Below are 26,102 nucleotides of genomic sequence, written 5' to 3'. Positions count from 1 at the left end.
TTCGGATTCTGTGTCTCCCTCTCTCTCTGTCCCTCCCCTGCTTGCAGTCTTTCTCTCTCTCTTAAAAATAAAAAATAAAAATAAATAAATAAATAAATAAATAAATAAATAAATTAGATATAGATATACTATTAGAATTTCCTTTACTTAATGTCACAAGTATTTGAAACTTAATCATAGTAAGGTATACTTAAGAGAAATAAATCATAATAAAAAATGCTGATAATCAAAATAATCATATATTTTTAAATTTTAATAAAAATTTCCATACCTGATGTATTCATATATTTGAGACAAATAGGATTAATGGTGTTTAAGGTTTTTAAAATAATATCTATTTTATACAAAATATTTTTATGAAAGTCATGCAAATAGCCTTTCAATTTCACCATTGTATAACTTAGCTAATTTGCATGCAAAATAGAAGCATTATACTCCATCTGATGGACACTCCTCTTAATTATAGGTATGGTGCCTAAGAAATAAACAATCTCCAAGGAGATGACCTTGTTAAAACAAAATTATTCACTTATGGCAAACTGCAAAAAAGAAGCTATAAAATGTGTAGAATTACACAGTACTGACAATCAAAAGATTTAAGGTATTTATTATTGAGGTCACCACAAAGGCTGGAGATTTACAAAGTACTTTAAGACACTAATATAAGGACATTTTCTAATTTGTGGATTGAAATTTAAATATAATATACATTTAACTGTTCCATATTGCTTACATATATAATATTTAAATAGAAGTAAAATAGTATTTAAGAAAAATATTCCTACATGTTAACACTATTTTAGAGTTTAACCATTTTTTATCAACATTATTTTTAAATAACACTACTTTTCTACAAGTCTCAATTACCTTTGAATCCAGGATAGGGGGTATAGATTTATTAATGTTTTATTGTACTTTCCTACACACAGCAATTATATCCTAATGCCATATTAGATTATATCTTTTACTATAGGTGAAAGAAAATTGGTTATACCATTTAAACAGTATTTAAGGTAGGGGATTTTCTGAAACATGTAGTGTTTTATAAGCTTAAAAATTCTTCCATTTGTTTCAGATTTATATATGTTGCTCTTGCTAAGCCAGTTAATTTTTATTATTTCAGATGATTGTTGAGTATACCAACATTTGTGGTCATGACTTCACTTTTACCCTACAGTAATTCTCTTAATGGCTACTAGAATTGATTGTAATAGCAGGCATGCCTTCTATTAATGTTATGCAAGAGTAAAAGCAGTTCTTGGCAGGTTCCTAAATGGAATTCATCTGTTTAAATATGCATTTTTTGATTACTGTCTAACCTTCTACAACCTTTAATGTCTGTCTGTCTTTGCCATTAAAGATTAATCCATTAGTCTATCAGATAAAATAATAATATGAATGGATCTGCATTACTTCACCTCATCTATCAAATCAGATAACACTATTGTTTTTACTATTTGTAGATATATATGTGACTATAAACTATCATCCATAGGAAAGACAATCTAGTATAATGTAATGTTATGTTTGCAAAATATATGGACTGTCAAAATTACTTTATGAATACTCAAAATTTTCCAACCCTACAAAATGAAACTCTCAAAGAAAATTAACAAAAATGGAATAACACTATAGTTTCCATTGATATACCCAATTATCCATCCATCTATCCAAAAAATAATTTTTGAAGTCTTATTTATTATGATATTTATTAGTTGTGCTTTGCAGAAGATTAGGCATTTGTGAAAAAGATAAGATAGATATAATTCTATTTACCTTTTGTTAAGTATCTAAATTTGTATCTATCTGGATATATGTCTTCATAGAACATTATCGCACAGGAGAAAATATGGCTCTGGTAAAATAAATAAGTAAGTAAATAAATAAATAAATGTTTGATAATGCAATGCATTTTATCACTCTTATAGATGCATACTGGTTGAGAGCATAATCAAAAAAATTTTTAATTATTTATTTTTGGGGAAAGTGCAAGTGGGGGAGGGGTAGAGAGAGAGGGGTAGAGGATCTGAAGCAGGCTCTGCGCTGACAGGCTGACAGCAGTGAACCTGATGTGGGTCTCAGACTCAGAAACTACACTAGCATGATGTGAGCCAAAGTCTGAGGCTCAACCGACCGAGCCACCCCGCTGCCCCAGAGAATAATCAAATTCTTGACAAATTTTGCAGAAAATAAATATGTTTAAAATTTTCAGCTCTGTGTTTGTTAAACTCTTTTCAATGTGGAATCCTTTTTCATGAAACAAAATGTAATGGACACTGATCTGTGAGGCATGGGGAAAGTGCTGTCATATGACAAACTGTTTAATTAGTGTATTTTTCTCACACTGGCAGTGATTAGAAATCAATTTGGAAACAAATGGGAAATATATTCTCTCTTTGTTTTAAATCACTTTCTTCAATATACAATTAGGAGTGATACTTGAGGATAGTTAATGTTTAAAATGGATAAATGTAGAGAGATTTTAAATATACTAGGAAACATATATTTGAGAAGACCTTTTTAACCTCCATCGTTGGAGTTTTCGGTATTTGATTTGTATTCAGTGGCACTTTGATCATGTGCCATCAGCTCGATGCAAGTCTACTGTTACGGTCTGAATTGTGTCCCTCAAAATTCATGAATGTAGAAGTTTTAATTCACAGTTCCTGAGAATAGGACTGTATTTGGAGATAGAGTCTTTAAAGAGACAATTCAGGCAACATGAAGTCATATTGGTAGGTCCTGATCCTATGTGACCAACATCCTTATAAGAAGAGAAGATGAGGACACAGTTCCCACAGACTGAGGGATAACCAGGTGAGGGCACAGTGAGAAGACAAAGAGACATGGCGTCCGTTAGAAGGAACCAAATCTGTCAACACCTTGATATGGATTCTATTATCCACAACTGTGAGAAAATAAATTTATATTGTTTAAGCCACCAAGACTATAATATTTGTGTTACAACAGCCCTGGAAAACCAATATACCTACTAAGCATTTTCTTTAGGTCATATAGACTGATGGGGTCCTAAATCCAAAGGAAGGTAGCAGCGGGGTGGTGTACTCACCCTTCACCAGTGAGAATAATCTTAACGCTCCCTCATCTCCCAGAGGCTGCTAGTGAAACCCATCTTCCCTTCAGTTTTACAGAATACTTCATGGCCTGTGGTTTCCAAATAAATATGGGATAGTTATCAAAATTAGTTAAGGATTTTTTTACTCTGATTAACTCTTCAGTTAATCTGTATTTAATAAAAGAATAGAAATAATCATTTATGTATTTAGATGAATTAGATAAATATCTCCTCGTTCCCTCCAGAAATATAAATTAATAACTCCAGGCATGGAGTAATAATAGCCTGTTGGTTATATTAGTATTAAATGTCAAAGAGAAGTTTAAGCATTTGTGTAATGTTCCATTAATAGAAACTATCAGCTAAAAAATAGAAAACATCAGCAGATATTTGAAGTCTCAAATACATTGGTTCAATGCTTAGTTTAAAAACCATTGACATAACTTGATATTTATTCCCCTCCTCGCCTAACAGAAATGAATTTATCTATGTTGTATAAGACGTTAAATATTCCAACAAAGTTTGTCATCTTTAAAACGCTTGCCTAGAATGCTACTGTGTCGCTTGATCCTGCCCCTTGTTGCTCCTGCTATTCAGAGAGCATTTTTTATAACCCTAAATGCCACTGACTGTCAGCAGGTAATGAATCATGTATTACTACTACCCAAATGCCTACTTGGAGACTCATCCATTCAATGTGTGCCCTCTAATGTCTGAACAGAATGCCTCTCAGAATAAAATACCTCAATCCTTAGTCTGCTTCTTAAACAGAAAATTATTTATGAATCAGAAAGTTTCAAATACACTTGTGAGCATCAGTATTCTTTAATGGCTATAGAAATTGTACCTCATGTTTTAATAAAACTGTGATTTATAACAATGCTGAAGACTCATGGTTTCACTTTTGTAATTTATCACTTACAAATTTTAGTACAGCTTTAACATACCACTCACACAGACTGAAATAACCCTTGGTAAGGAATTATTCTCTAAGATGTATACGGGCGAGTGCTTGTGTATGTGTTTGTATTTGTCAGAGAGGGTTTGGAAGGCAACTTACCTGATTTTTTAAAATTTTTTTCTAGCAGAAACATGAGTATTATATTATGAATATCTCCCCCAAATTCTTCAATCTCTCTGTGACTGTGCTTGGAGGAATTTTTAACTGAGCTTTTTAATAAAGGCATAATTTAAAACTGGGCCCTGCTCTGGAATATGACTTATCTGCATTCTATTCTATAATTAGGTATTTGTGTGTGTGTGTGTGTGTGTATGTATACATTTCTGTTTACATATATGTTCTTTGAAATTCAGTTCCTCTTTATTTAATGCAAAGCTTCCAGATTTTCTTTGATAAAGCACCCTTTTTTTGTTCTTCAAAAAGTCAGCGACATGCTGATCTTTTCTGAGTTCGTGCTCTTCTTGTCCTTTCTATCTTTCTCTAACATCTTCAGTCTCTCTGTTTTTGAATTTTCTCTTACAGTTTTGAAGTACTGATTCTTGAAGAAAACATTCTAAAACACCTGCAAGATGTCCAGCATCATTTACTTATTAGTCAGGACATGTTCTCTTTTTTCTAATTTATATTTTCTCTAATATAGGTGTTCTTTTAAAAAAAATATTGTTTATTGTTGAGAGAGAGAGAGAGCAAGAGCAGGGGAGGGGCAGAGAGAGAGAGAGAGAGACACAGAATCCAAAGCAGACTCCAGGCTCTGAGCCTTCAGCACAGAACCCCAAGTGAGGCTCGAACTCACTAACCATGAGATCATGACCTGAGGCAAAGTCAGATGCTTAACTGACTGAGCCACCCAGGTGCTCCTCAAATTTAGATGTTCTTTGTATTTCATGTCCTTTGAGGCAGTGATGCATATATTTTAACATTCTGCTTTGGGAATAACTTGGAAATAACCAGACTGCATGTTAAAAACATAATTCACAATTGAACAGAATGTAGAAATGCCATTTACTTTGAAGCTTAATAAACATATTACTGGAAGGTATTTAAGGATCTTCTACCTTTCTTTCACTAAGTTTTTCTATAGACTACACATGCTATATTCATTTGAGTTAGATTATACTAAATAACTATGTAACTTAAGCCATTTTTGTACTGGAGAACTTGTTCAACCTTCATTACATTTGTGCAAATCACTACTTATCTATACTACTTCGTTTCTCAAAATTTGAAATATAAATACCTAAATTAACACTAAAGCAGTGCACATTTTAAACATGTTTAACATGTTTTGTGAGGCTAAGTTTTTGTTTTACAGAAATAATGTTGTCATATGTACTAAGAGCTTTTAAGTATCCATATTCTATGACCCAGCAACTCCATTTCTAAGATTTTTAAAAGGAAATAAGAAAATATGGCAATAATTTGTTAAATAACAGTTTACCTTAGTTCTTATATGCACACAAATTGGAATATTGTATTATTTACATACAATATGTATTTGTGGGAATTTTAAACAAGTTATATATTCATATCATGGAATTTTTGCATCTACCATATATTTTGTTGTCAGATGTTTTAATAACATGACAAAACTATCATATTACAATGTGATACAAAGGAGTAAGCTTTAAAATTATTTTTTGACATGGTCCAAAATTTACATAGCAGATAAGCAAAGTAAATATTGCAACATTGACTACCTACTGGTGATGGTGCTAAATAATATGGCTTTATATTTATTCTTATTAATATATACTATAAAATGTATATATTTACAAAATTGGCATCTCTTACTTTGGTAATCAAAAAAATGGACTTTTCATGCTGCTGTAAAAAATAACTTTATAAAAAAAGTAAAAAATAAATGTTTTCGTCAGCATGTAATGTGAACTAGAGTTAAATTCTCTAACTACAAGCTAGTTCATAAATGGCTTTTCAAATATAGCATGAAACAGTCATTATAATGGGTGACTGGAGCTCAGAAAAAGATGATGGAGGTTCTGAAAAGGATATAAGCTATAAGTCATGTGCACATACAAAAGCTGAAAGACTTTTCAAAGTTATGCAATTTGATTTTATTTTCATATTTGAAGTCATCTTTGAATATGGATTGAAAAAAATATTAAGTAAAGCAAATATACAAAGTTTTGTGATAAAACCATTCAGAAATATAGAAATCTGTGCCATTTGTTCATCAAGTATTTATTAATTATGTCTTTATGTGCTGGCACAGCTAGACATAAAAAATAAGGATAATTCAAGGATAGGTTACCCATACTCAAATAATTGAAAATGGAGTTCAATCAGAAGTAAACTCTCCCTACTCCTCTTTAAGCATTTAGTTTTGATTATTCATTTTTCTTCATTTTGTATTTTAGGGATAATAAATATTTTCTCAAGTCTCAAACACTTTCATAGGCTTTAAGCATTATGCACTTTGGAGCCTCTTCTCTTACATAATCTCTTTCACATCTTCAGGACACCATGGCCTAAGGTGTGGAAGTACGGGAGTTGATGTTGAGAGACAAGTTGGTTGGACTTTTCTTTGTGGAAAAAGTCCTGGTCTTATAAGGAAATATTCACCTCAAGTCAAACTTAAACCTTTTTCCCTTTAGAATAGTTGTTTTCTGTGGGTTTTCATAGTACCACATTCTCACTGCAACCTGGTCTCAAGATGATCAGAATCACTATACTTTAAAATGTTTGGAAGGGGTGATGGCAAATCATTTTACTTACCAGCAGTGAGTGTATTGGTGTTTCATTTCTTCACTTCATTGAAATCAAAGACTTAGGAAAACCTCTTCTTAACCAAAAGCACATGGTGGAGAGGAGGGGGGAGATACCAAATATATTTGAGTCCATTTGTGATTATTTTTTTAACATTTAGCAAGACTGAATGATGATTGAGATTGTTTAAAACCTCATGAGTCAAACCTAATAGAGACAGACAGTAACCAGTTTGCTAAACCTACTATTGGAACAAAACTGATAACATTTCTCTTAAAGTGAAAACACAACTACAGTGTGGACTTCACTACCAATCTGAACCTTTCCAGAGCCTCCTCTGCCTGCAAGTTTGTATTTAGATCTGAGCTTCTTATTACATAACATTGTTTCAATGAACAACTCATCTTGACAGACACCAGTATTCTTTCTTTATAAATGATGATCTAATTACATAAGTATGTCACAGTGTAAGAATATCAAGAGCATTTTAGCTTTTTTTTTTTAAAGGCAGAGTGTGGTACCCATGAAACTGTANCTCTCTGACCCTCCCCTGCTCACGCTGTCTCTCTCTCTCTCTCTCTCCTAGAAATAAATAAAAATATTTAATAAAAAAAGAAAGAAAGAGTTTGAGACTTGAGAAAATATTTATAGTCCCTAAAATATAAAATGAAAAAAATGAATAATCCAAACTAAAATGNAGTTATAAAAATGTCAAATTCATTAATTTTAAATTTTTATATTTATAAAATATAATTAAATTTCAGGAAGTGTGTGGCTTTTGATTTGGCAAGAATTCTTGGTTTGCCCAATGCTTTCAGATAAATGATTGCCAATTTTAAATTTAATTAGTTATTTGTTGGCAAAAGAAAATTAACTTGCAAAATTATAAAAACATTTTCAAAGACTTCATAACTTAAAGATTATTTTTAATGTATACTGCTGGTTAGGGCCTCCAAATGTAAAATATCTTGGACTTTTGGAAGGCATGGAAATGTTCTGAATATCTTTCCAACACTACTCACTCTATGTGATTTTCTCTGGGTGATGTCAGAAACCTAGAGCATTAAATACACAGTAATCTTGTGTAGATCTTACTGATATCTTATATTGTTTATTGGCAGAGAAGAGATGCTAGCGGAACATAATAGAAATTGTTCTGGATTAGAAGTACCAGTTTTGCCACGAAATAACTATGAATTGTAATGCGGTAACATATTCTCTAAGCTAATGGGTGTAATAAAGGAAACTAATACCTCAAGGTGTGATTTAATAAGTATGATTGATAAATGTTAATTGTCTTCCCTCAGCTCTTATGCCAACAATGTGCATTTAGTATTGGCCATCAGTTTCCACGAAGAAGAGAGACAGTGCAGGGGGTGCAGAGGGAGAGTGAGGGACCCTCTCCTTCCTGGTTAAAAAGACAAAAGGTATGGAAGGGATTATAATGAAAATCAACATCAACCTCCTTCCCCACTTCTCATCCCCACCCCTGGGTCACAGAGCTAATCATTTCTAAGCCTTCTTGGTTTTCCCCATCTGGCAATTAGCTCACTTTGGAAATGGCTATTTATCAACTTCAAACATTACCTTTAGATTCTCTGCTTTGATAAATGAGAATATATTTCATTTCCCTCCCACTTTCCAAAATAATTACGTGGCTATTTCTAGTTTTCCACTGATTACAACTTAAGCGGCAAAAAATATTAGCAAGACAAAAACAAAAACATTTAGCCATCTGTTTCCAATTCCATAGGCATGTCTTGTCTCCTCATTTTGTAAAACCATGATGTTAGCAATGCTGCGTCTCCCTCTCTGCGTCTTCATTCCCACCTGTCATTGGGAATGGTTGCTATCATTGGAGTATTCATTGCAAAAGTTGATGAACACTTAAATTATATTCTCTAACTGTTGTTAAGTCTTCTGTAAATTCTTTAAAGGTGAGTCAATTTGCATATCAGCAATTTGTACTGTATCATGATGATGTAAATATTGTTCACTGCAAGTGACAATTTGTGGTAGAATATCTGTAAAAATGCACTCTCCCTCTTGTTGTCCATCGGCTTTGTTCCATCCTTAGATGAACTATACAAGTAGTTTCAGTAATGTGCATCTAAGTTTTTCTTGAGTGGAGTGCCTCTTTTGTGAATCTCAGGTGCTTTTCACAATGTCCTTTCATTCTGCTGCTGACCATTCTTATGGTAGCATGTGATGCAAAATTCTCTGAGTGCTTGCATATCTGAGATACCTTTATTATGTCACATTTTTTAACAATAATAGATATGAGAAACTACATTAAAATCCATTGTCCTTGGAATTTTGAAGGCTTGTTTATAATTCGTCTATAATCCATTATTGCTAATGATTTTTGGAATACTGATGCTTGGTCTTTGGTCATAACCTTTTTTTTTTTTTGCTCTTTTTTAATTACTTGCTTATTTTTGTTTTCTTCCTGAAAACTCTTGTAATCTTTTTATATTTCATACTCTAAATTTTAAAAGCTGTCTTGGTGTGTATATATGTGCATATTTAACTCATTCAGCTAAGAAAAGAGTTCAATGGTCCCCCTTTCTCTGAAAACTCTCTTCCTGTTATAGCAATTATTTTCTATATTTAAAAATTATTTTCTCAATTTCAAATTCTTGTTTCTCTTTAAATAACATCTGTAAGTCAAATAATGAACTAACCCTCCATGCCTCATATTCTTTCCTTCATGTTTCACCTCTTTAATCTCCCTCTATGGTTTTCATTTTACATTATAGGATTGTTTTTGGTTTTATCTCCACACATTCTATTAAATATTTTGTCTTGCCCAATACATGATTATGTGTGGTTAGAAAAATATAAAGACATGTATAATTTCCAAGACCTCTTTCCTTTTCACTTGTGTATTATTATACATGTAATACCATGCTCTAATTAATAATTTGACACAACTGAAGAACCTTACATTGAAACTTAGCTTTTTCTTTATTGAAATTAATTTAGGGGTGCCTAGGTGGCTCATTTGGTTAAGCATATGACTCTTGGTTTCAGCTCAGGTCATGATTTCATGGTTCGTGGGATTGAGCTCCATGTTGGGCTCTGCACTGACAATGTGGAGCCTACTTGGGATTCTCTCTCTCCCACTCTGCCCCTCAATCCCTCCCCTCAAATTAAATAAACTTAAAAATTTTAGTTTAAAGCTATATTTATTATGATTTCTTATTCTGTTACTTATTCCTGACTAGAGATACCATTAGATCAGTGAGTTCCAATACTCTTTTAGTTCACTATTGGGCATAAAATTGAGAGCAGTCATTTCACTTCTGTGTCATAGTTTCCATAGCTATAAAAAACCATCATAATCTTTTACCTAATCATCCAGGCTTGATACTAAAATCAAATGTAAAACCTCATTAAAGGCATTTCATGCTGTATAAATGCAAGATATTATCTCTAGATAAGGAATCCATGTAGTAGAACTGTTGGAGAATATAAAGATAAGACATTAACTCACTCCTTCTGGGAAACATCAGTAGTGAATCACTGACAACTTTTAGACACTTCAGCAGTGAGACCTGACTGGTCATGCTCCAGCTGGACCATGTCTGCAACAAAAATTTGGTAGCCAGTAAAGTAGAAATGTCATTCTATAAATAAAGCTGTTTTTCTATATTTTTTAAACTAGGCATTTCCTTTTTCTGTGTGGTACAAGGACAGTTTGATTCATGGCTTATTAAAAAATAATGGCACTATTAGCCTCTCTAAAAGCTATGAAGAAGAAGAAGAAGAAGAAAAGAGAAGTTTTACTGAGTAACCTCCATTTGGGGCTCTTATTAACTACTGCAGAATGTGTAGTAGCATAAGCTATAGCTTATCATTCAATTAGATCTCTGATTTTTTTCAGCACTAAAAATTGAACTTGAAGTCACGTGATTTCTTTAAAGTCAAGAAGACATTTTTATATAGGTTTTGTGTTACTGTCTTCTAAAAATAAGTTTTGCTAACATCATATATATTATATGATGTCTCTGCAATGATAGTCATCTCACATGACTACAATTGTAACTTTCCGAAATGGAAATGTGTAAGATTTGAGTGAAGCAATGCCTGACTTGTTTTTCTAAGTCGGAGTGTACTACTTTCTTATTCTTGCTGTTAGTATTATTGGTTTGCTATAAGAATTAAAACCTTGGATTCTGAATTCCGTATTTTTGAATTCATACCTTGGCTCTGCCACTTACCAGTCTGACCTCAGAGAAGTTAGTTCTACGGCTCTCAATGTCTCAATTTCCTAACACTTAAATGGACACAAAATTAGTATTGTGAAAATCTTCTATAGAAAATCTTCATAGAATTTCTATAAGGATTAAACATGTTAACATATATAATTATAGCAGTAAGTATCGAGTGCTAGATGCTAATATCAGTATATTTTCATAATAATTTTATATTATATTATATTATATTTATTATTATAATTATGACTACAGAATTCTTAATTCCTAAAATATTTCATTACCATACATGCATAACCTTATATTGAAACTTAAACTAAGGGACATCTGGGTGGGCTCAGTTGGTTAAGCATCTTACTCCTGATTTTGGCTCAGGTCATGATCTCACGGTTTATGAGTTCTACCCTGTGCTGGACTCTGCATTGATAGTGTGGATTGTCAGTGTGGAGCCTGCTTGGGATTCTCTCTCTCCCCTCTCTCTCTGCCTCTACCTTGCTCACTCTCTCTCTCACTCTCTCAAAATAAATAGATAAGTGACTTAAAAATTAAAAAAAAAAACAAAGAAACAAGCTAAGTTGTCTGTGACACACAATAAATATATATGATGTTTCATATTTGGATAAAATGTTAAATTGCTATACCAATAATATATTAATGCTTAATAAGTGTTATATTTACTAACAAAGAAAAGAAAATATATACCAATCTGTTCAAATTTAACCATTCTTTAGCAGATATTTTATTGGATAAAACTCTGTTCTTTGCTGGGTCCGGTATGGGGGAAAAATACATAAGGCAGACAAAGGAAATGAACTAAATTTCATCTTGAAATCTTCATTTGCTTAAAGTAGGTAGTGAATTAACATGCTATACCTCTTAAAAGTATAAATGTACATATATTGTTGTCTCCCAGCAATGCATATCCCCACCATCCAATTCCCATTGCAGAGGTGACAACGTTTCAATCTCTTTTCTGTATTTCCAAAGATAGTTTTTAAATTTTTAGGTAATGTTTGTTTATTTTTGAGAGAGGAAGAAAGACAAAGCACGAATGGGGAAGGGGTAGAGAGAGAGGGAGGCACAGAATTCCAAGCAGGCTCCAAGCTCTGAGCTGATAGCAGAGAGCCCAAAGCAGGGCTTGAAATCACCAACTATGAGATCATTACCCGAGCCAAAGTCAGACACTTAACCAACTGAGCCACTCAGGTGACCCTATTTTCAGAGATATTTTAAGCATATATCAACAAATGCATTTCCCCACCTTTGTATACCAATGGAAGCATATTAAATACACTTTTTCCTCTTTATTGTTCATTCGTTTTGTTTGGTTTGGTTTTTTACCAAAAAAAAAGCTATATAGTGTGTTGAGGTATATATCAGTACAAATGACCTTCTAAACATTATTAATGACTTAGAGAGCTTCACTGGATGGATGTACCTGAATAATCTCACCATGCCCCTGCTGATCAACAGTTTTGTTAACAAACTTGCTGTTATAAGAGTGCTGAAAAAATAATATTGTACAATTTGAATTAGTTGGTGTATATGTAGTATATTGTATAGCTTTTAAAAAAAGGAATTGCTGGATAAAGGGTTAACTCAAGGTCATTAATTTTTAAAGAAATTTTAATTTTAAATTTATTTTGAATATTAATAGAGCTATATAACATACAAATCAAAAAGAAAAAAATGAATGATAAAAATAAGACTCTCACACCAGTTTCCTATATTCATCCTGTTCCTCTAACTGGAGATAATTAGTCTTGTTCACTTTCTATATAGCCTTCCAGAGAGATATGTGATGCATATATGTATATGAAGAAGAATTCTTCTTTTACAGGTGGGCTTTTTTTTCTTTAGCATAAAAGATTATAGCAGGAGACTGTTGCCTGGATGTTTAATTAAACAGAGATACCAGGCTAGAATGTAAATAATCATATTAGGAGTGTACTATATACTGCCTTATCACTGAGACTCAGCCATTGTAGATCTTATCTGTACAGTGATGTCTTCTGGGACTTTTTCTATAATTCATTGTTTTCCCAATGAAAGGAGAGTGGTGATGTCTATACATTGCTCTGTCCTTGACCAAGGATTTTCAAACTTACTACCATCTGCCTCTACACTTAGCACAACAGATTCATTCTGGGACTCCTCTATACCATCACCCTAAAAATTCCTTTTCCTTCTCTCTTACATCTTTGATTTTCTGTGTCTCAGCCATCCTCTTTCTTGGTTCTCTGTCTGGTATATCACATCCTCCAGTAGCTTCCTAAAGAAAGATTTTTGTTTTTTAATCTTGTGTATTAGAAGATCTCTCTAGCTTATTCTCTCCCCTGATTTTCCTGGATATGAGATTCTCAGTTTAAAACACAAAGCAATTTTTCAATTGTTTTTCTGACTATCAATGTTGTGGATGGAAAATGAAGACATCCTGATTCTTTATTTCCAGTTTATGACAATGTTTGTTACTCTTCCCCTTGGCAGTGGCAGCTTGTGGGGGTCTCTTTTTTGCTTTCATTGTTCTAAAATATCACAAGGCTTTGCTGGTATGAATCAGCCACCCTACTAGCTACTTGGAAGATCCTATTAATCTGGAATTCTATTCCCTTTAATACTAAGAAGTGGTCTTAAATTATATTGCATTACATTATACTATATTTTATATTACAAATGTTACATTATATATAATACACAGGGTAATATAATATATAGTTTATATTAAACGTAATGTAACATTTATAAATCAGTATGTAAATTATTTTTTTAACAAAATGAACAAGATTCCTATTAAAGAGTGCTTGTCAGTTCAGGAAATTACAGAGGAATTAGATCCACATTAACAATGTGCCCTCTAAACAATGTAAATAACTATTGTATATATTTTCAAAATATTTTGGCAACAAATGACTAGATTTGACATACCATATTTTACCATTAATCTCTCACATACATAAACACACACATATACATAGATGCACACATAAATACATATATAACATATTCTACTATCTTTATTATAGAGACTATTCTGAAGAATATAATTACTGGTAGATAACAGTATTTTTAGAAAAAGGAATTAAGTTAAGCTCCAAATGTCAAAGTTTGCTGACACCTTATTCTTAAAACAGAAATTTATATGATTTTCTTAAATATTTTACAATCTTTCCTAATGTCAAATAAGATAGCTTTTCCTTTTCTATGCATAAAAATACATATAGGATTAACTGAATAAAGACAGTATATATTTGTAATTGATAATTCCTACACATATTTAATATGCCAACGCATATTTATAAATCATAACATATTATAATAGCTATGGCCAATAATAAATGTGTAAGTATTCATTTTGAATTTTCAGCCTTTTATTTCCCCAGATCATCTACCATGTTACCATGACAAGTGTTTGGCACAGAAATACTATGACTGAATTTATGTGATATTGATAATAACATTCAATCAGGTGCTATATGCCACTAAGGAGTGGAAGTAGAATTCCACAGATAGTTTTCCTTTATTGAATAAAATGTTATCATCATATTACATCTTGATGTTGGAAACACATATTTTTCATTTTTAAAAAGCTGAACATACCTAAAAATTGTATCATATTTCTTTCTCATATTCACTGTTACTTTTCAGTTATCGGGATACTTTGAGAACTAGCATTGGCATTATACTAAGTTATTATTCAAGATTTGTGTTGTTTCTCTCTGTTTTCAGCGTGCAGTGACCTGGAGTTCAGGGAAGTGGCAAACAGATTGAGAGACTGGTTCAAGGCCCTTCATGAAAGTGGAAGTCAAAACAAGAAGACAAAAGCATTACTGAGGCCTGAGAGAAGCAGTAAGATTTTTAAATTTGATATGTGCCATTGTCTTTGATATGGGATTTTATTTCCAATGAATCACCTAGAACAAAACACATATTTCAAAATGTATTCTTTGCTTAGGTGCCGAACAAATAACAGAACACTGTTATTACTTCCAAGCACACTCATAGTATTTTGCAAGGAAATAAAACATTTGTGACAACTCTTATTGGTAAAAAAATATATATCCCCACAGAGACAACATTAAGTTCCAGCTGAAGTGAAAGAGTAGGAATATTTTTCAGCGTTTTGATAGGAGTAGTAAAGAATGAAACAACACAGGAAATGAAGGTAAGCATGTTAGAGTACTTAGATTATTACACACACAATTAGCCCCCCATGCTTCCCACAGGTTGCCCTTTACATGATGGCTTTGGAAACATTTCTACTTTGACCCGACAAAGTCAGTAGACAAAAAGGACACTTTCCATTACACACTGCAAATCAAATTCATAAAAAAGAAGAAAGCAAGAGCCATATAAATATTATATGATTTTTTTATAATCTGTATAATTTCCTGAGTGTTTTCTAATTCCCTAGCAATGAGACATAGAAATTGAAATAAAGTGCTTGCTGTGAATAACTTAATGAACTTTTCATTTTATAGTTTCTGTCTTATAAAAACAATATTTATTACACATTTAATACATATAAAAGAAAGATACTGAAGTATGACCTTAATGGGGGGAGCTTTTAAAGACTGAAATATTTCCTCTAAAATACAAGACGTGATAGGACAGTAATCAGAAGCAGCATCTCATGGTTGACAAAGTCCCAAGTGCACGCCCTTCTTTGCTCATTGTGACATGACCCATTCGCTCTCCCTTGCAGTCCTCAAATACAGGTTTCTAGCAAAATAACATCATAGGTGGCCTGATTATCCATAAACTTTATTTCCTAAAATGTCTTATTTTTTTTTCTTTATATCAAGGAATTTTTCTACAGTCCCAACCTTTTCTATTTATGAATCTTATATATGTTCTTAAATACTTCAATAATTCTTTTTTGATTAAACTAATGATTAAACTAATGAAGCTACTAATTTTTTGATTAAACTAATGGAACTGGTTGGCATGCAGGAGAAGTGGAGATGGGATGTTAGTCTATGTCTTCCATGCTAGTACTTGCTGTCCTTAAGTAATCTGAAAAATTCAACATTCCGCTCACTTCATACAAAGCCGTAGACATGTGCTACTTTCAACCAAGCATAGACAACAATTAAGGCTCATAGGAACAATATAGAAAAATCTGGCTCCAGATATGGTCTAAAAGAAGAGACAGTGCTTTGTCAAACATTGTTGACCGTGAATTCATATGTTAGTTTCAACCCAATGAAATTACCAACTTTGGAATCACAAAACAATAGTTTTCAAAGGGTCCATGGGAGAAAAAGTATCTGAAAATTCACTACTTAACCCTATTTTTACTCATATTTACACATCTCTTTTTATATGTAGATTAATCTAAATCAGTCTAAATTATTTTCTTTTCCAGATAATACAAAACTTTTAACTATTTAATTTTTGCTGCAGTGTTATAATGAGTAAATATACAAATTAAGACACAACATCTTGTGTTTTCCCTTATCATACTCTCAAAACCTGGCCTCATTATATATGAACTACATAGCTGCTAATGATCCTGAAACCGAATGCAGAATGTGTAATATATTCTCTAGCTTCATTTTGTTTTCCTATTCAGAAGCCAGATTGCTAAAAACAATTAGTACAAATTGCTCTTGTGGCCTAACCATTGCTTGCTGACTTCTCTTGGGGGTTTTAGGAGGTGTTACAGGATTTTCATTAATGCAGTTCCCCATAGGAGAGAAATTGCTTCCTATTTGCTGTTTTGGGGGTGTCTCAGAACACTTTTCACCCAGGTATCTGTACTCTCTCACTTTATTCAGCTTGTTGCTTAAATATCTGGCAAAAGATGCCCTCCCTTCTACCTCATATGAAATTTCAACACCAGCACAGAGCATTTGCCCAAGCATTATGCTGCTTTGCTTTGCTTTATATCATGTGTCACCACCTGATTGAAGAATGTTTACTAGTTTATTTTCTCACTCTTCCAAATAAAATGTAAGTTCTATTAGGCCAGGAATTTTCTGCTGTGGAATCTCCAGCTACTAGAAACAGCTCTGGCACATAATAAGGACTCAGTGATGACAAGTAATAAAGTGAAGTGTAGCTGGTTCCTTATTGTTGAATGACACCCAGGTTCCAGGGGGACAAGTCTCAAATAGTGGGAGGATTTAAATAAGAGTCAAGGCCTGGGGTACCTGGGTGGCTGCATTGGTTAAGCACTGGGCTCTTGATCTCTGCTCAGGTCATGCTCTCACAATTGGTGAGATGGAGCCCCACATGGGCTCTGCACTGACAGTGCGGAGCCTGCTTGGAATTCTGTCTCTCCTCTTTCTCTGCCTAGCCCACACTGTCTCTTTCTCTTTCTCAAAATAAATAAATGAACTTTTTAAAAATCATAAAAAAGAGTCAAGGCTTGATGAAACTTAAATGGGAAAATATTCTACTTCTTTTTATAAGGCAATGGATCTTGAATGTGGACTATGGCTTCATAAAAAACAGGAAAACTTGCTAGCCTCACACTGGCTATCACATTAATAGTGTCATATATTTTATGTTAGTTAAACATCTTGTTACACCTTACAGAAGTGTAAAATACAGAAGTATTTTAAGGTATGGTGGAAAATGGTAAGGTTTTTTCTTAGTGGATATTTTAGTAGCTACTCTTAATTCTCTAACACAATAGGATACTAACCTGAGTTTTTAACTGACCAAATTTTATCACAACCATTACATAAAGCATAGTGTTGCCATTGGCTAAGAAAAATTCATTGTTGATCTGAATATTGGATAGTGTAAATATTTCATAATGAAATGTTTTCAGCTAACAAAGGAGATCAATAATGTTACAGTGTTTTTTAAAGAAATTAAGCAAGTTGGTAAAGATTGCCATTATTTTTTAAGCAACCTACATGCACATTATATAAAAACTCAGGTTTCTTTGATTTTTGTTTGAATATATTTTAGAGCTATCACTGACCAATGATTAACTAAAGAAAAGCAACTAAAATGATACAGTTTTAAATGCATTTTTGATAAGAAGGTGAAGGAAATCAAGCTATTTAGCCACTGATTCTGTTATCTCTGTTTGAGGCTTTTTTCAGGAAGTATATGTTGTACATAATGTAATCTGTATACTGGATATATGGGGTTTTTTATTATTATTTAAATCTACAAAAAATTAAGAACAGAAATACTATGCACATTTTTTTGCTTTTGTTTATGTTTTAATGGTTCAGTTGAGTGGAGGTGGGGGAGGGGTATCCTTTGTTGAAACAGATACTGTATTAATTTTATTTTTGTTGATTTGGAAAGCGTCAGGACATCAAAATCATATGTAAAATCCTCAGATTAACAGTCTAACTCAGATTAAAATAATGTCTCATTTTTGCTTTCCTAGATACCAAATGCTCTCCTCAGTCAGAGAAAATTATACAATTACTTAAAGCCCCAGGGTAAATGAATACATTTTAATTTATTATCAAGACATTGTTCACTTTATGTCATGCTGCCTTCACATTGAGAGGAAGATTGAATTTGGAATCAGATGACTTAAAACAGTGCCCTATTTTAATGCAAGTAGGAGCTTTTTAGGTATAGCTGGGAAGTTTATCTTTTGAAAACAAAGATTTGTAAAGTTGGTAGATAAATGTTCTTTTCTTATTTCAAGTAATAAAATGAAAGATCCAGATCATTGCTTATTTTGTTTGTTCTCATTATTGAGACATCTGGCATTTTCTTCTTTTATTTGGTAGGCAATAACTCTATCATAAAATTTAATTGTGCACTTTAGCATTATAAGGATATTATCTTAATATTTAGATACTGTAATTTGATAGAAATTTATTTCATATTTAGCAAAATTAATGTAATTCTACACAAATTAAAACTATAACTATAAGCTAAAGATGCTAAATGAATAATGTCTTATAATAAAATTGTTTTGTCACAATCATTGTCTCCTGGAAATTTTTCCAGTTGGTTTGGTTAGGCACCAAACTTTTGGTGAGCCTTTAGTCTTTAGGAACTATACTGTTAGCTTTGTCAATTTTGGAATCATTAACAAGTGGTTGCTTCTCACAGAGTGAGTGAAATATTGTCAATTTTATCACATTTAGTTTACCCCATTTCAAAATATAATCACATCAGATGTTCAGAGCATATTTAACTGGTAGTTTAACTATTAGGAGCTAGTAAAAAAATGAAATGACACCTTCTTCCCAAAAAGATTCTAACAAAGAGATCTAAAAAAGTCTATGCAGAAAAATAAATAAAATATAACATTAATACAGTATTTCGTATATAGTCAGTCATTTATAACATGGGCATTATTTCTATTGAATTTATTGCAATGCCAGTTGAGGAACACACAAAAACCTGGAATGTGTGTATAATAGGTGTCTTAAAAGCATCAGGTAGTGATAGCTAAAACACAGGGGGAAATGTATAAATAAGAAGGAAAGAAAATTGCTCAAAAGTATAACTATCTGGGGTTATTTAACGCAGAAACAAATGGTTCTATACACCACAGCAGTCCTTGGACCATATGCTAGCCAATAAAAAAGCAATTAATTTTATAATGATTCCTTTGAGACATTGAGTGTTTAATTATTTTAACATATCATGGATATGAAGGAAAATATATATATAACATTGTATTTTTCTATTTCTTTAAATGTTTACACTATATAATTTAATTACACATGTAACACATAACTTTTTTTTAAATGACATGTGAAGATATATGAAGAAAGTTAATATCCTTTAACCAAACCAATCCATTCCTCCCATCATGAGATAAAAAATTATTAGGAGTTAGATAGATAGATAGATAGATAGATATAGATATACATATGTATATATATACATGTATATAATCACATACAATTCTACTTTACTCTCATACGACTTACATATTCACATCAGCTTTTTTGATATGTGAGATCATACTATATGCAGCATGTGACAGCATCATTACTATGCATTACTAACCTTTTAACTGTTTATTGTATTGCAAATATTCTCTTACTACATATTCTCTATATTGATTTTAGAGTTCTTAGATTGTGTTCATGAAGAACATACTTTCATAAAACATTTCCCTGGATATTCTTCTTTTTTTTAATTTTTTAAAATGTTTTATTTATTGCTGAGAGAGAGATAGCACGAGCAGGGGAGGGTCAGAGAGAGAGGGAGATACAGAATCTGAAGCAGGCTCCAGGCTCCAAGCTAGCTGTCAACACAGAACCCTATGCGGGGCTCAAACCCACGAACTGTGAGATCATGACCCGAGCCGAAGTCAGACGCTTAACTGACTGAGCCACCCAGATGCCCCTTCCCTGGGTATTCTTCTAATGTATAGATTTTTGCATGTTAATTTTTGAGTCATCCAAAATTCATTGGTGTGAGATAGGATTCTGGCAATAGTTCATGTTTCTTCACTGAATTAAAGCAACATCTTTGCAATTATTTAACCCATGTTTATGTCTGTCTTTTCTGTTTAAGTTCTCTATATATTTTTGTTCTTGCTGTTATTCATTTCTATTATAATTTTGTTATGTTTTGACATACTTTGTGTGATTTCAGGTCTTTCAAATTTGTTATGATCTGTTTTATGGCCCAGAATATGTTTCATATGCACATGAAAGGAACTGGTATTCTGCTATTAATTGTTGCAGTGTTTTATCAATATAAATTACTCCAAGTTGTTGATAATGTTGTTCAGATTTTCTAATACCTTGAATGTTTTTCTGTCTACCTGTTCTACTGATTATTTACAGAGTAGTGTTGAGGTCTCCAGATAAAATTGGGAATTTGTCTATTACTCCAGTCGGTTCTATTATTTTTTTCTCATGCACTTTAAACCTTCAGTTTAGATACAGATATATTCAGGGTTGTTATGTCTCCTTATTGAAATATTCATCATTATGTAACATATCTTTTTATTGTGGTAACATTCCTTATTCTGAATCCTAATATATTATTAGCATTGTCAATCTGGCTTTTTCTTTTCCCATTAATGTTTGCCTGGTATACTTTCCCAGCCTTTTAATTTCAAACTTCTATGACATGTTATTTAGTTTCCTTGAAAACAATATATAATTAGAGTCTTAGTTGGTTTTTGTTGTGTGTGTGTGACTATTAATACATTTTTTGTATTTTAATTGATATGCTTAGGGTATTTACATTTAAATATAATCATTGATTTGGTTTCATTATAATATACTTTCTTGCTAGTTTTCTATCTTTTCCATCTCTTCTTGGCCCAGTGTTTCTTCTTATGATGCTTTATTTCAGAATAAGTAAGCATTTTTATTATTTCATTTTATTTCTACTCTTGGTTTATTATTTTTATCTCCTTTTGAAAGTTTTTTTAATGTTTACACTAGGATTTACAAGATACAAATTTAATTTGTCACAGTCTACTTTTAAATAATATCTGCCATATTATATATATATTAGAAGAACTTATAATTCTCAATTTATCCCATCTTTTATGCTATTTTAACATATGTTTTGCCTTAATATATGCTTCAAACACACATTGCTAATAACTTTAGATTAGACATTCAATGATTTTTTAATTGAGGTATAAATAACATCATATTGTTTCAAGTGTAGAACATATTGATTCAACAATATTTTACATTATATTGTCAATCTCACATGATTAGTGCATCCCCACCTGTCACTGTAAAATATTATATTAATATTATTGACTATATTTCCTATGCTGTATTTAACCATCTCAGTGACTTATTTATTTATAACTGGAATTTGCACCTCTTAATCCCCTTTATCTACTTCACCAGCCTGCCCACCCACCTCCCCTCTGACAGCCACCACTTCCTTCTCTGTATGTAAGAGTCTGTGTTTTATAAGAGTCTGTATTTTCTCTGGGTAAAGAACTTTTGGTCTAGAGCTCTATTTTTCATTCAGCACGTCACAGATGTCTTTCAATCATATTCTGGCTTACATGGTTTCAGCTTAGAAGTCTGCTATCAATCTCTTTTCTTTGTCCCTCTATAGAAAAATGCATTTGCCTCTAGATGCTTTAAAGATTTTTCTCCTTATTAATTGGTTTTGAGCAGTTTGACTCTGATGTGGATTGGTTTTGTCCCTCTCTTTATTTGCTTTACCTTTTTGGAGTCCTTAAAGACAAGGATCTCTGTGATTTAATGTATTTCATTAATTTTGGAAAAGTCTCCATTAAGTCTTGAAATATTTCTTCTACCCTGTTTTCTCTCCCTTCTTCTAACAATTTGAATTACTTTTCTTTGGACTGTTTAACAATGATATGCAGCTCTTGTATGTTCTGTTTTTCTTGTCCCCATCCTCTTCCTTTGTTTTCTCCCTTTTCTTTTTTTTTAAATGTTTACTTGTTTTTGAGAGAGAGGGTGCATGCACGTGTGCTTACACAGTGGGGGCGGGGCAGAGAAAGAGGGAGATGGAGGATCCAAAGTGGGCTTTGTGCTGACAGCAGTGAGCTGGATGTGGGGCTGAACTCACAAACTATGAGATCATGACCTGAGCTATAGATGGATGCTCCCCCTTCTTACCCCACCTCCCCATATTTCTGGCTTGTCTGTTTCTTATAGTTTCCACCTACAGTTCCAATGCAAACTTTGCTTTTATACTTTAGCCTTTCACTTTTTAGTCCTATTAATTTCAAATTATTTCTCTGTGAGTTGCTACATCTGTCATATCTGATTTTGATTCTATTGAATGATTTGTCTCTTGGCAATGCCATTTTTTTTCCTAAATCTTTTTCCTTCTGCATTTGTGGGTCTCTATTTCTTTGCTCAAAAATGGACATATTATATAGGATGGTAGAGACTGAGATAAATAGTATCAATGCCTACACAAGGTGCTTTTTTTTTTTTTTTAACTTGGCCTTTAGTAACATGATTGAGTCAATCTAGTCACATACTGAACTAGGTTTTGGTTGTTTTGGTCTATTATTGTTACCCTCAAGGCATCTCAGACTTCAGCTGCCTGTTTTGGCCTTGTGCTTCTGGTGAGGCTGATTTGCCATCTTCTTTTTCTCCACTTGTTTGTTTATGTTTTTCTTTGCAACAGAGTCTAAAAGAGGGTTCTTCACCACAATATCACTCCTCCACTATTGGTAGACGGTTGATACTGCTTATTTAACACTTAGTAACCAGATAGCAGGAGCATTCCTTTGTATTCTTGTTAAGCAATAGTCTTAGGCAGGTGTTATTCACCTATATACCGGGATTTCAGAGAATCTTCTGAGATCTTCTCCCTTTTTTAGGGCAGGGGTTCCCTGATGATCTATACTCAGGACATTGTCCTGCCTGTTACTCAGAGAGAGCTGGTGTGTTTTTTGTTTATTTTCTTTGCCAATCTTCTGGGTGCAACGTAACATCTTGTCCCTAGTAACGTAAAGCTTTGTTCCATAAGGGATATAGGAAAATAGGATTCAGGTGGGCACTCACACCTTTCTCACAGCAGCTTCTGTTTCTTGGGTGGCTTTATTAGCTCTCTCATCCTACCCTAAATCTTCCTTAAAAGTCCTGGCTGATTTTTGGTTTGTTTGTTTTTGTTTTTTTTAATAAAATCTGTCAATGGTTGTGAATTCCTCTGCCTTTTGTGGCTTCTAGGGGTTGCTTCATGCCATGCTAACCTATACACAGCCCTCAGCAATCCTTTGAAGATTTTAGCTGATTTCTCCGGGTTAGCTTATATAGTGTTCCATGGCTGTCTCAGGTGATCTGTGGTCACAGGCCATCTCTTTTTGGAGGTAGACGCCTGTGTTTTAGGCCATGGGTTATTGCATCGTCCAGGGACACAGAGTTCCTCATGGGTTCCAAATAATTGTGGTTTTGTAAATTATTCATATTTTCCATATTGTTAGGGTGAGAGTAGCACGCTTTCAATTATAGAATTTCTGATCAGATGCCAGGGTGTAATTGAATCGTTGTTTAATTGTGATATGTCATTTTCTTCTTCCTGATTTCAAGTTGGGAGTTAATCTTTAGGTCTTAAGAGTTTGACCAGAAATGTCCCTTTTTGGTGTGTTTATTTTGCTTGAGGACCATTGTAATCTTTTAATCTGTAAATTTAGACATTTAAGCAAAATTTCTTCCAATATCTTCTCAAATTATTTTTTGCACCATAATCTTTCTCTTCTCCTCTGGGGCTTCAATTACATGTGCTGTACCTCATGTATTATCCAGCAGTTTCCTTAGGCACTTTTCATTTCTTTCCTTGCTTTTCCTCACATTAGATCGTTGCAACTGATCTTTATTCAAGTTTCTTTTTTTTCTCCGTGAACTCAATTCTGCTGTTGAATTCATCTGGTGATTATTTTTTTATGTTTTATACGTTGCTTCATTATTTTCTTTCTGAATTTCCATTTTGTTCTTTCTTATAGTTTCTATTTCTCTACTAATAGTTCCTGTCATTGTAATAAGAAGCATTCTGTTCATTAAAGACACCTATTTTAGTTACTTTAGAATCCTGTCCGCTAATTCCAACAACCTTATCCTATATCAGATTCATTCCCAGTTGATTGTCTTTTCTTTTAAGAACATTTCCTTTTTCCCAGGTGCTTCAGACATCTCATAATTCTGGATGTTGTTCCAGATGCCACGTATACTAAATTGTGGATGCTTTGTTATTTTAGTCCAGTGAGTGTTTTTTTATTTTAGCAGATGATTAATTTTGCTGTACTCAAAAAATGAGAACTGTATTTCTTGAAATCCAGCTCTGATCTCAATTCAGATGTGTAGCCTCTAGTGTAGGTGATTAGAATCTACAGTGCATGTGTGTGATTGATGGCTCATCAGAATCTAGGGCAGATAATATCTGGCTCTCTGGTTCTTTTCCAGCCTGGATAGTCTGTTTTGATTTTCAGTGGTTGTGCACAATTTTCTAATTTTCTAGGCTGGAATGTCTGTATTTTTTCCACCAGTGCCCCTTCCATCTTCTCCCATGTCAACTTTGTTAGCTCCCAGGTTGAAAAACAGCAAAAATTGAGAATTCACTCCATATAACTTCCCTTTACAAAATGTAGGCTATCCACCAAAATCTGCCAGCTTCTTAATCGGTCTTCAATTCCTTCCTGGGTTTTTTAATTATGTGAAGAGTTTAATGATTTATGAATAAGAATATCAGTCCAGTAAATGTTACTCAGTCATTACTAGAAACAGAATCTAAAATAACTATTTAAATGACAAGTTGGAGAGAAGATTTTTGTCTTATTTGTCTTTGGATCTAGAAGACCTAGGAGCATAGCATGTATTGAAGCCAGTATGGAGTAAAATGCTATTTTACTTCTCAGTACCTACACCTGTGTGATCCCACTCCTTTCCCAAATCTGTCTTTTAATTAAGTTGTTTATTTTTGGTGCTATACTCTTTAAATTTTTGAACCTTCAAGAGTGAGCACAGTCCTTCAGTCACTTTGAATATGTTTTGAAATGTACATTTCCTGAGATGTCTATTTTCATTTGAATGGTTTTTCATGGTTTTATGCTAATCTAAATTATGCTAAGAAGTTTGCTGACTAAGCAAATCCAGTTGTTACTACGGGGGCGGCTTGCTCTTTCATATGATTAGGAAGTGACTTGCTTTGTATCTACATTCTAGAAGTGAATAACCTAATTTTCTACAATAGCATAAACATTTAGGGGCTACTGATAAATGTTTTTCAATTATAAAACTGTGTCTGATAGCTTTTGCCATTCAAAAATTTTTGACACATCTTTGAAGAGAAAAGACATCACTAGATGTTTCTTAAATGATTTTAAGTGTTTCGTGGGGATTATAGTGAGCTCCAAAGGATTATAAGAATTGGCAAGTATAGGAGGATAAAGGGCCAGGATAACCAAAGAGGTTTTACCCATTACTGAGTACAATGTGGTGATGTGCACCGAGATGGTGTAACCTAGCACCAGTCCTGTAGGGTTTAGTCACAAAATCCAATCATCTATATTATTTTGTGTAGTCCCTACAACAACCTTGCAAAGTGGATTTATTTGTCCCTCTTTATAACTGAAAAAGATTGAGAGGTAGAACCTAGAGTCACACAATTAGTAAGTGGTAAAGGGATTTGAATATGGATTTTATGGACTCTGAACTTAATGAACTTATGTTCTTTGACTCATCGTGTATTCTTCCAAATGATCTCTCAGAATTCAGGTACT

The 26,102-nt window shown here is 32.9% G+C and overlaps 1 protein-coding gene across 1 annotated transcript in view; it reads left to right on the top strand.

The window, feature by feature from the left end:
* SPOCK3 (SPARC (osteonectin), cwcv and kazal like domains proteoglycan 3) overlaps window positions 1-26,102 on the top strand; it is a 473,254-nt gene that overhangs the window by 417,762 nt on the left and 29,390 nt on the right. The window contains exon 7 of the mRNA XM_077757608.1: window positions 14,705-14,824. Within this exon, the coding sequence (XP_077613734.1) occupies window positions 14,705-14,824 (120 nt within the window). The remainder of the gene's footprint in view (window positions 1-14,704; window positions 14,825-26,102) is intronic.

The sequence above is a fragment of the Crocuta crocuta genome, unplaced genomic scaffold (assembly GCF_008692635.1).
Source record: "Crocuta crocuta isolate KB4526 unplaced genomic scaffold, BGI_CrCroc_1.0 scaffold203, whole genome shotgun sequence".
NCBI classification, from domain to species: domain Eukaryota; kingdom Metazoa; phylum Chordata; class Mammalia; order Carnivora; family Hyaenidae; genus Crocuta; species Crocuta crocuta.
The sequence above is the reverse complement of the archived record's forward strand: the minus strand, read 5'-3'. Positions and strand labels throughout refer to the sequence as shown.